Genomic DNA, 10,793 nt, shown 5'->3' with positions numbered 1-10,793 from the left:
AATGAGTTGGGTCTACGGTTTTTTCACCACCCGAGAAGTAAACACTTGCTCATAGCCTTGTTTTGTTTTTAGTTGCCATCTTCTCTGTGTGTGTGAATTCAGGAAGCTAACGTTTTAGAGAACAGGCGAAGGCCGAGCCCAAGAGAAGGCTCAAACCTTGCCCGACTTGAGGAAGCTAATGTGAAAGAATAAGTTATTGGTTTTATGATTATTATCTGTTAATTGAATGACACTTTGCTTACGAGATCCTCATTTTGCAGTTATGCTGGGTAATAGTTTGACCATAGCGGTTGTGTCTCCTTTGATGTGATATCTGCTTGGATAGAGAAGTTCAGTCAATTGGTAGGTGATATTCATCTCAACCAGCCTTCTAATATTGCTTAAAATCTTGCCATATTTGAGTTGTAAATATGATATATTTCCGTCTTTTTTGTTTTTGCTAAGTTGTGTTGATCCCAATCTATGCTTTGTTGTGATTTGTGATCTTACTCATTTGAAGGATTTCCATGCCAAAATGCAGTTCCACAAGGATGGAGGACTTATGGTTGATTCATTGATGGTGTAGCAAATACGTAGCATATTAAATTGGAAGATGCAAAGGTGACATGCACCGACGAACTCTACAGTGGGTCAAACCTAGCATTGCCCTATGAGACTCCGCTGTAGGTTTCACCCCACAACCATATTCTGTGAAGTTCAATGTGATGTTTTCTAGGGGAAGTGTAAGGATTGCCAGGCACATATCTTTTTGATTTGGAATTTCAAGTAAGGACATGCTAACAAAACAAAGATGCCGGCCGGACTGGCTAAATCAGAGGCTCTTGAGTATGATTTGCGCGCCATGCTGAGGATGCAGCGTTATCACGGTGCAGGGCGCATGGGCGTAAGAAGGCGAGAGCCGGAACTCGAAACGCTGAAGGATCATGCTCACGGCCATCTTGGCCTCGAGCATGGCGAAGTTATTGCCGATGCAGATCCTCGGCCCCCAGCCGAACGGGAAGAAGCCCACCTGGCCATTCTTGGTCGCCTTGGAGATCCCCTCCGCGAACCTCTGCGGCTTGAACTCGGACACGTCCTCCCCCCACACGTTCGGGTTGTGGTGAACCATGAGGAAGGGTAGCTCCAGGACCGTTCCGGCAGGGTAGGTGACGCCCCCGATCCGCATCTCTTTGTTTATTTTCCGGTTCATGGTGACCACCGGCGTGTACAGCCTGAGCACCTCGTACATTATCATCGTCATCTGGAAATATATGTAGAAAAATTGGACCGAAATCATCCTAGTTAGTTAGTACTAGCAACGAGAGCAATCGAATGTTTGATTTGAGGGCAAACTTTGGACGATGCACTTGCCGTTTTGAGTCGATTAAGGCCTTCGAAGCCGGGTTTGCCGTCCCTGCCGAAGACGCCCAGAACCTCCTCCCTCGCCCGGTCCTGCCACTCGGGGTGCATGCCTAGCATGACGACTGTCCATGTGAGCAGCTGCTGCGTGGACTCCATTCCCGCGAAGTAGAAGAGCTTGCACTCCTCGATGACGTCCTGAGTGCTCATCCGCAAGTCGGAATTGGATGACCTGTTGGACTGCAGCATCAGGCCAAGCATGTCGTTGCCAATGTCCCCGTCCTTGTCCATCGCGCGCTCCCTCTTCTGGACGACCCCTCTCACGAGCCCTTCTATCTCCCGCTTGTTCTCCCACATCCTCCTGTTGTTTTCAGTAGGAAAGGACCTGCAAATAAGAGGGGTACACTCGATCGCATTATTCATAGGAACTAATAACTGCCCGACCCCCGCGTCATCCCCAGGGCGGCTCAGGGGAACACTAGGTACGCCGCCGCCGCCCCCTCTACAGCACGTCCTCCCTCCCGCCACCGCCGGATGAGTCCGCCGGGCGAAGCCCGCACCGGAGGACGGTGGCGGCGGGGATCTCCGCGCGCTCGGTGGCCTCGGTTGCCGGCGTGAGCCCGTGGTGGTGGGAGACTCGTCCTCGGCGTCTCCGACCGGCGTGGCGGCTGCCCGGCCCGGCATCCTCGTCCTCTCGCAGGTGATGGGCTGCTGGCTGCTCGTGGCTGCCTCGACGCGACGGCGTGCCGAGGTTTCAGATCTGGCCGTGGCGGGCTCGGCCGATCTGGCCCGTTAGCTCGGCCGGCGGTGAGGTTGGTTCGCATGCTAGCGGCGCCGGGGTTCCCCCATCCTCGTCCGACAGCGTGAGAGTGCGGAGGTAGGGTTGCTCCGGGCGAAAGCCGACGGCGCGGTGTCAGCGGATGTCACTCTCCTCCTGGGGGCCGTTGTGGAGCTCTCCGACCTCCTCCGCTCTCGGGTCCCTTTCTTCGGGGGAAAGCCCAGGACCTGCGGTGCAAGACCAGACGATGGCTTGATACGTCGCTTCCCCTACTGAGGGCGTCGTCTTGAAGATCGTGATTTCCTGCATGCTTTCCCGGAGCTGGACTTGCACGACATCGCGACAGGTGGCCGATGATGCGCCCAGAGGTGGAGCGGTGTTTCCTCCTCCGCATCAAAGACGGCGGATCTCAGCGGCGTGGCACAGCGGAGACTCGGCGCCCGATGCGTGTAGATGAACTCGCGCAGGAGGAGGTGGCTGTGTGGCGTCATGGTGGCATCGATGGCTGAGTGGCCTGACAAGGTAGAAGCCTTAATATCTGCTCTGAAGACGGACCTGTGGAAGATGACGGCGACGACACATGTGAGTGTGTCAAACCGGTTTGTGCCCCAGACCCGGTATGTGGTTCAGCTGGGGCTTCCGGCTTTTGATGATAGGTTTAGGTGAGTGGTCTGGGTATTTGGCCCAGCCAGCATCCCTCATCATATGGATAGAAGTAGTGACATATGTTGCCAAGATGGCAGATTCAGGCATATTGTTGTAATACTTTGTAAGGTCCTCGAAAATAATTAATAAAGTGGCCGCATACATCTCCCAGATGCAAAGGCCGGCGGTCATCCTCCTTTTATAAAAAAAAAATAACACGTCGCATCAAAGGGCTTACTTTAATTGATTAATCCTCGCAAAAAAGTACTCCCTCCCTCGGATTCAAAATAAGTGTTGTGGTTTTTGTTCAAAGTAGAATATTTGCTTCCGGAAAATACTAGCACGGTCCATGTGCAATGGGTTGACTAACAAAAAACTAGAAAGGTGGAGTAGTTGGGAGAATAGTGTGCTTACAAGAAGCCCGGGATGTACAAATACTGGAGGAGCTTCATAAGTCTCTTTGCCTGGTCTACTTGAAGCTCGAAGATTCTTCTTCCTTCGGTGAAGCTGCTACCGAACGATGTGCGGGTGATCACGTCTCCGGTGAGGACCGGGAACTCCTGGGAGACGTCGAGTTCGACCGACCCCTCACAACCTGCAGCCAGTAGTTTACTCTCCCATCTGTCCACCAGCTCGGTGCAGCACGTGGAGAAAGCAGGGAACATGGCCTGAAAAATGGCTTCATCAGTAAGAGCGCGCGCACGCACACACATATGTACTTACATTAGTGGCATGTGATGTAGACATGTAATAAGTACCTTGAGCTTTTCAAGATGGAAAGCAGGGTTGAGAATCCTCCTATGCCTCGCCCATTTCTCGCCGTCGTAGGTCCCGACCCCGCGGCATACCAGGTCTCCAAGATTGGTCCTGAGTTTCTCGAAGTGGCCAGAGTTGCTAGATAGGATCTGGGTCACCAGCTCTGGCTTTGCGATGACGACCCTGGGCTCCGGGGCGTCCCAGGTGATGCACACTTCACCTACGGGATGCAGATGCAGTTCAGTTAAGCGTTCAGTGCCAGCAGCCATGAGTCGTATGGGCCAGTGGCATCAATGCATGATTCGCGCGCGTACCGTGTTCCTTGACAGTCTTGTGGAGGTGCGGCATCACGCGGGGAACAACGTCGTGGCACGACGGCGGCATGGGCTTGGACAGCGCCTCCTGGCTCTGCCGGGCGTTCTCGGCTGAGTCCCCGGCGGGGAAGCGGTACGCCGTGCCGCCGAGACCCTGCGTCCGGAGCGCCCGGCCGAGCCGCCGGGGCCTCAGCCAGTAACTCTCGGCCGCCAGGGCGACCGCCCATACGACTAGCAGGGCGGCGGCACCGCAGAGCAAGCTCCATGGTGACCGCAGAGAAGCCACCAGGGATGTTGCTGCTGCTTGGAGCACCATTCTACTCCTAGTTGGCTAGTTCTTACTGGTCGAGTGTTTTTGTGCTCCTTTTGGAGTATGGAGTGAGCTGTACAAATTGATTAGACCGAGCGGCGTTTTATAAGGGCGCGCGCACATCTCTAGAGATTCTAAGCTCCAGCGAAATGGGATGCTCTCAGCCACACACATACGGAAATGTACACTTGCTGTTTCTTTAGTCCCTTTCTCTTTCGTAGGATCCACTCTCAGGAACGCCTTGGAGGCCACGGATCTGATGGGGATTGAAGAACTGTCGCTCAAGTTCCTTGAAGGCCACGGGCGGATGGGGTTAGTTGAAATTGGTGTGGCGCCACGTGAGGACGGACAATAGCAGAGGCGACCGGAGAGATTGACTGAACAGTGACACGTTTAGACCGGAGAGAGCGACCCGTCCAAAAAAAAAACGTTCTTTGGAAAAAGGCTACCGCCCAGCTTAAATTTGTGAGGCCTTTATATTCACCAGTACAGCACAGCACCACAACACACATAAAAACAACGACACGGTACAATGGTGCCGAGAAACAACCATAAACATAGAAAATAACAAGCCAATATCTGTCCAACAATTGTCTTTATCTCTTCTTTTTTGTACCATTTTGAGACAGCCCGGAAGAAAAAACAGTCTCTAGTGTTGTAATTCTGCAGCACACGCATGCTGCCGCAAAACAAAAAACGTCCTCTGCACACACTGAACTGCCACGCTAAACATTCATCCCGCCGCGCCCCACCTCTGCCCAACAGCCGCCGGCTCGATTTCGCCCACCAACGCCACCACTGCCGTTCCGCCTGCCTGCGACTAACCTGCTCCATCCTGCTGCTCCAGACGGCCGCGTCAGCCCCGCTAGCGTGCCCATCCGGGATCTGCCGACGTGCCGGATCCGGGCAGAATGCGGTCGGCCGCGGCCCCACAGCTGGCCGTAGACACGGGTTAGTGGTCGTCGAACGGACGATGCTGACCTTGCGGCCGCCGCAACCGAGCGGGGCAGCTGTGCTGCATTGGCCGACGTCAATAGCGCGGCGTCACTGTTTTTGTCCGCAAACTCGCCCTTCCTATCGTCTACGAGGCCATTTCGACCCGGCGTGGCAACCACCTCAGCTCCAGCATGCAACCATCCGATTTCCTCCTCCTCACACTCGTATTCGAAGAATTGCCTACAAGCTAAATTTTGTTTGCTTCTCTCTTTCTTGTTGTGGTCAAATGAGTAGATTGTAGTGGAAATTATTGTATGTAGACGAGTTCATTTGAACCCTCTCTGCGGGATGATTCCTCGTCCAAAGAGGAATATGGAATGAAGACATTGTTTTGATATTGATGATGCACAAGAACAAGAGGCCGGAGCATGGTGGTTCCATTTTCGGGCATTAGTTGATTCGGAGGGATAAGCAACAGATTGATGCGCAACTATTTTGGTTCAACTCCAGTTTATCGAGAGCTATACTTTCACGACCGTTTTACGATGCCTCTGGATTTGTTCCTTCACATTGCCAACTGTGTGAAGCAACATGATCGATCATTCGAGCAGAGGAGGAATTGCACCGGAAATCTTGGACACAACACCATCCAGAAGGTGACTTCTGCATGGTGTTTCAGCAGATTTTGTTGATGATAACTTACCAATGGGAGAGAGTACTTTAATCTTTTATGTCGAGAAATTTGCAAAGGCGGTGGTTGAAGTGTTTAGGGTAGAGTATTTGAGAGCACCCAATGTTGAAGGCACGTCGATGCTTTTGGAGATGAACAAAGCCTTTGAGTTTCCAGGTTTGCTTGGATCCACTGATTGCATGCACTGGAAGTCAGAGAACTTCTCTCTATAGCATGGCATGGTAGTTCAAAGGACACAAGAAAGATGCCACCATAATTCTTGAGGCCGTTGTCGATTAGGAGACATGGATTTGGCATGTGTATTTTGGGATGCCTGGATCTTGCAATGACATCAATTTTCTCCAGCATCACCTCTCTTTGCAAAGTTAGCCAATGGGGAATCACCACTAGTGGAGTTCGAAGCAAATGGCCGCACATACAACATGGGCTACTACCTTGCAGATGGGATATATCCGAAGTGGGCTACTTTTGCGAAACCAATTTCAAGCCCCCAAGGTAATAAAGAACTCTACTTCCATAATGCTCAAGCGGCTGCTAAGAAAGATGTGGAGAGGGCTTTTGAGTTTTTGCAAGCCCAATTTTCTATTGTGCGAGGACCGACTAGGTTTTGGTATCAAGATATCCTTTGGTACATCATCACAGCCGGCTTGATCATGCACAACATGATCATTGAGAATGAGTGTGTGGCAAATATTTGGATTACGCCTTCTATGAGCTCATGAGACAACCGATGCAGACATGTAGAATGGGAAGAGCGAAGCCGACACTTTCTTGAGGTGTAGCTTGACATTCGAGATTCCGATACACACGAAGATCTTCAAAAATATATCATCGAGGAGTGGTGAGCATGCCGTGGGCAACAAGACCAATAGTTTTATCTCTGTGTTTGTTGCCACTTGTGATGAACAATTTGCATTGAATTTTATGTTATGGATTACTAAACTATGTAATAATTTGATGTTGTGGATTAATGAATTTGATGTTTGTACTATTTGTGTTTTGTTTGTTTTTGATTCATTTGGTTTGGTATTATTTGTTTCAATATATTTCAACATGTATGCACTTCTAGTGCCCTATTTAAGGGCAGTTGTTAGAGGGAAAAAAAGCTGGTGCAATAAAACTCACTTTTCGTGCCCTCAATTAGTTTTTTAGTGCCCTATTTTGGGCAGCTATTGGAGATGCTCTTAGGGGTTGCGTGGAAGCCCGATATTCGATCCAATACTTATGTTTCGACGGTGTTTCACAAAAAAATATGCAACAGTATGGTGATCATATGTAGATTTATGTAACAGGGGATCGTTTGACCATCTTCAATTGGATTGGGCTATTTTCACACCTTATATGTCCATGGACTTTTTTAACTATACTGGTCCATTTGAGGATCAACCCCCTATTTTCCCGCCACTTTAGCTGGCCTCAATCGGGGTTTTGAGATTGGGGGTACCCAGACCTGCCTGCCTGCGGCCCAACCCTTGACTTCATAGACGACCCAGCATGGCCCAGCTACAAGACCACATGGGCAAGGCCCTCACGAGGACCCCCGGCCCAGCGAGGTGGACGACATCGAGACCTCCCAAGGAGCAGCTCCCCAAGCCTACCTCCCAAGGAGCGGAGATCTCTATGCAGGTGCCCCGCCTCACGAGGTTCACAATGACATGAGCCATGACGACCAAGACCAGGCGGGCGCCAGCAGGCTCAGAGGAGGACAGTTTCCTCTTTGGTGCTAAGGAAGCAAGGACAGGTGCGGATTCCCGAGGGAGCCCCCAAAGGTTTCCATTTTGGTGCAACAAGACCAAGACCACGAGCTCGGCAGGACAGATGTCATCAGTAAGCCCACCACTGCGTCATGGCCAGAGCTTTGCAGGCGAAGACCACCTTTCGTCAGTATAAGATGTACCTCTTGTCCCCTTTCAAAAGTGGCCACTGTGGTATCCCTTCCCGCCTAAGCGATGAGGGAAGAGGACCAAGGCCACTATAAATATAGGCTAGGCTCCACCACAGAGCAGGTCGACTCATTCTCATCCTCTAAGCCCTCACGAGGCAGCTCATCCTCTGTACCAGTTCATCTTCAACCTCCTCGTGAGGCGAGGCCAATCCACCACAAGGCAAGAGTAGGGTCTTACACCACAAGGTGGCCCGAACCTGGGTAAATCTCCATGTTCATTCTTTCTCCCAGCTCGCGCGTACTCGGTGAGATCAGGCCGTGTGGGTGGTGAGCGGAGCGTCATCATGAAGCGAGAACCTCTGTACACGCCCCAGAGTTTGAACTTGTTTAGGGTCCTCGGAGCCCTGATTCCGACATTTGGTGCGCCAGGTAGGGGGCTTGTCGAAGCCTCTGTTTCTTCATCAAGCGCGCTCCATCCTCTCCCCGTCGCATCCATGGCAGAAGCTCGCTGCATCCGTGGTGAGCGCCGGGCCGCTCGCGTGGCTCAGACGCCCCCGGCGGGCCACAGCGCTCCTTGCCGCTCAGCTCCCCCAATGGTGAGCGCTGCCACTAACCTTGTCATTCACGGGCAGCAGGATTCTTTGTTGTATCTTTTCGAGCTGCGTGATGGCCATGCCTTCCTACGACCCCGCCATGGCGTCATCCTCCTACAATCATCGTAGTCCGGCGGACGCACAAGCCGCGCTCCTCATGGCGCGTGAGTTGCGGTGCTACCGTCCTGCCAACGGCGATTACGACGCCTGGCTCGGCCGTGTTGCCGCTTGCGGGGGCATGGAGTCTCCTCGCCTTTTGCCTGTGTCACGGCTCTCTATGTGGCTCCGTGCTTTCCCCTGCTGCATCTACTCGTCCTTCCGAGGCGAACCTGGTCGGCCCCGTAGCGGTGAGGCTGCGAACAGGGTTTCTAGTATGTACCCCACGCTACTGGTATGTACCAGTGGCGCCTGGTAAAGAACGCGCTATTACCACTAGAGCAAATCCATGGTCTAAAAATTTAAGTGAAGCATAGGAGCAAGCATAGCATAATTTTTGGCTCTCTCAAAAAGGTGTGTCCAGCAAGGATTCAAGACTTAAAACACAAAGCAAAACAAGCAAAGACTCATATCATACAAGATGCTCCAAGCAAAACTCATAATATGTGAAATAAAAATATAGCTCCAAGTAAAATACCGATGGTTGTTAGAAGAAAGAGGGGATGCCACTCGGGGGCATCCCCAAGCTTAGTTGCTTGATACTTCTTGAATATTATCTTGGGGTGCCTCGGGCATCCCCAAGCTTAGCCTTTTGCTAATCCTTATTCCTTCATCGGTCGTAATTGTCGGATTTCGGGTTCCGGCAGACCCTTGAGGTTCGAACACTGGGGTGCATGCGGAGATCACACCCTCAGCCTACCCATGTTTCACCGCCTCGCTAGGATCTAAACTACACGAAGAACAACACAAGGGACACTAGATTTATACTGGTTCAGGCCACCATTGTGGTGTAATACCCTACTCCAGTTTATGGTGTGTGGATTGCCTCTGGGGCTGATGAGGAATAGTACAAGGGAAGAACAGCCTCGTGAGGGTCTGTTCTAGGTTGGGGCGATGAACTGCTAGGGGAGTTCAGTCGCCTCTCTCTCTCTCTCTCTCTCTCTCTCTCTCTCTCTCTCTCTCTCTTGGGTGTCGATCCGATCAGATCTAGATCTCGCTCCCCTACCCTGTGGGTGGCTAGTCCTATTTATAGGCGAAGGCCCCGGGCCTCTTCCCAAATATTGAGCGGAAAGGGCGCCAACAATTGGCCATTTTGAAGGGGAACATCTAGTACACTTATCCTGACTAAAGTTGGTCCTCGCCTGCCAAAAGGCCCTGACGATGACGCTGGCTTGGGCTCCACGATGACCTCCGTTCTGCCGTCCTGCTGGTCTTGGTCTTGTTGCACTGAAATGGTTGCGTTTGCTTGATACCCTTGCCTGCGCTTGCCCCCCTTTGCACCAAAGGGGAAACAAGGACTCTGCGCAGGCCGGCGCCCGCCTGGCCTTGGTCGTCATGGCTTGCGTTACGGGTACCTCGTGAGGTAACCCGCCTAGATCTCTCCGCCTCCTCGTGAGCCAGCTTGACGAGGCCGTGCCTGAGGAAGCCTCCTGTCGTCCGCCCCGCGAGGCTTGGCCCCTCGCGAGGGTCTTGAGCATGTGTTGATGTAGATGGGCCGTATTGGGCCTCTCCTTGAGCCACGCTGCAGGCCGCAGGCAGGGAAGTCTGGGTACCCACGTTCCCAGAACGCCGACAGTAATATCACCGAAAACTTGAAAACTTCAATCACACAAAACTCAACAAAACCTTCATGAGATCCGTTAGTATAAGAAAGCAAACTACTACTACAAGTACTGTTGCAAACCCATTCATATTTTATTCTTGCATTATATCTACTGTATTCCAAATTTTCTATGGCAAAAACTCTTCAAAGGAAACCATAGAATCATAAAAACAAGCACACAACGAAAAGAAAACAGAATCTGTCAAAAACAGAACACTCTGTAGCAATCTGGAAACTTCGAATACTTCTGTAACTCCAAAATTTCTGAAAAATTAGGACAATGTGAGCAATTTGTTTATTAATATTCTGCAAAAAGAATCAACTCAAAATCACTCTTCTATTAAAAATGAGAAAAAAATCATGCGCGCAAAAGTTTCTATTTTTCAGCAAGATCAAATCAACTTTCACCCAAATCATCCCAAAGGCTTTGCTTGGAACAAACACAAATTTAAACCACAAAAACACATCTAATCAGAGGCATAACTGGGTAATTTATTGAAAACAGCAAGAAAAGCAAAAAGCAAAAAGATACAAGTTGGGCTGCCTCCCAACGAGCGCTATCATTTTACGCCCCTTGCTAGGCATAATGCAAAGGATCTAAGTGTTGTCATTTTTGGTCTCCAACTCTTCAATCAAACACTTAGAATTTTTCAAGGATTTAACATATAAATTCTCAACGACAATACTTCTAGGCACGAGATTGAAAAATTCATTCTTGCAAATAGGGGCTCTTACCACTTTAATAAAATTGGAATGGATGCTAATCATCTTAAGATCTCCTTTATCAT

General features: G+C 50.8%; 1 protein-coding gene across 1 annotated transcript; it reads right to left on the bottom strand.

The window, feature by feature from the left end:
* Positions 1–741: 741 nt before the first annotated feature.
* On the bottom strand, positions 742–4,195 carry LOC119327613 (cytochrome P450 72A14-like). The gene is made up of 5 exons (XM_037600714.1): positions 3,832–4,195; positions 3,520–3,737; positions 3,176–3,429; positions 1,351–1,723; positions 742–1,240 (listed from the first exon to the last, which is right to left on the bottom strand). The coding sequence occupies exons 1-5, from the start codon at positions 4,145–4,147 to the stop codon at positions 812–814; spliced, it is 1,590 nt and encodes a 529-aa protein (XP_037456611.1). The 5' UTR covers positions 4,148–4,195; the 3' UTR covers positions 742–811.
* Positions 4,196–10,793: the final 6,598 nt, after the last annotated feature.

The sequence above is a fragment of the Triticum dicoccoides genome, chromosome 1B, assembly GCF_002162155.2.
Source record: "Triticum dicoccoides isolate Atlit2015 ecotype Zavitan chromosome 1B, WEW_v2.0, whole genome shotgun sequence".
NCBI classification, from domain to species: domain Eukaryota; kingdom Viridiplantae; phylum Streptophyta; class Magnoliopsida; order Poales; family Poaceae; genus Triticum; species Triticum dicoccoides.
The sequence above is the reverse complement of the archived record's forward strand: the minus strand, read 5'-3'. Positions and strand labels throughout refer to the sequence as shown.

Bases quoted from the DNA above. Each gene is read 5' to 3' on its own strand.
- LOC119327613 (XM_037600714.1), bottom strand. From the start codon at position 4,147: ATGGTGCTCCAAGCAGCAGCAACATCCCTGGTGGCTTCTCTGCGGTCA. The intron at 3,430-3,519 runs GTACTTATTACA...GCCATTTTTCAG, and splicing joins TCCATCTTGAAAAGCTCAAG to GCCATGTTCCCTGCTTTCTC. The intron at 1,241-1,350 runs GCAAGTGCATCG...ATATATTTCCAG, and splicing joins GCCTTAATCGACTCAAAACG to ATGACGATGATAATGTACGA.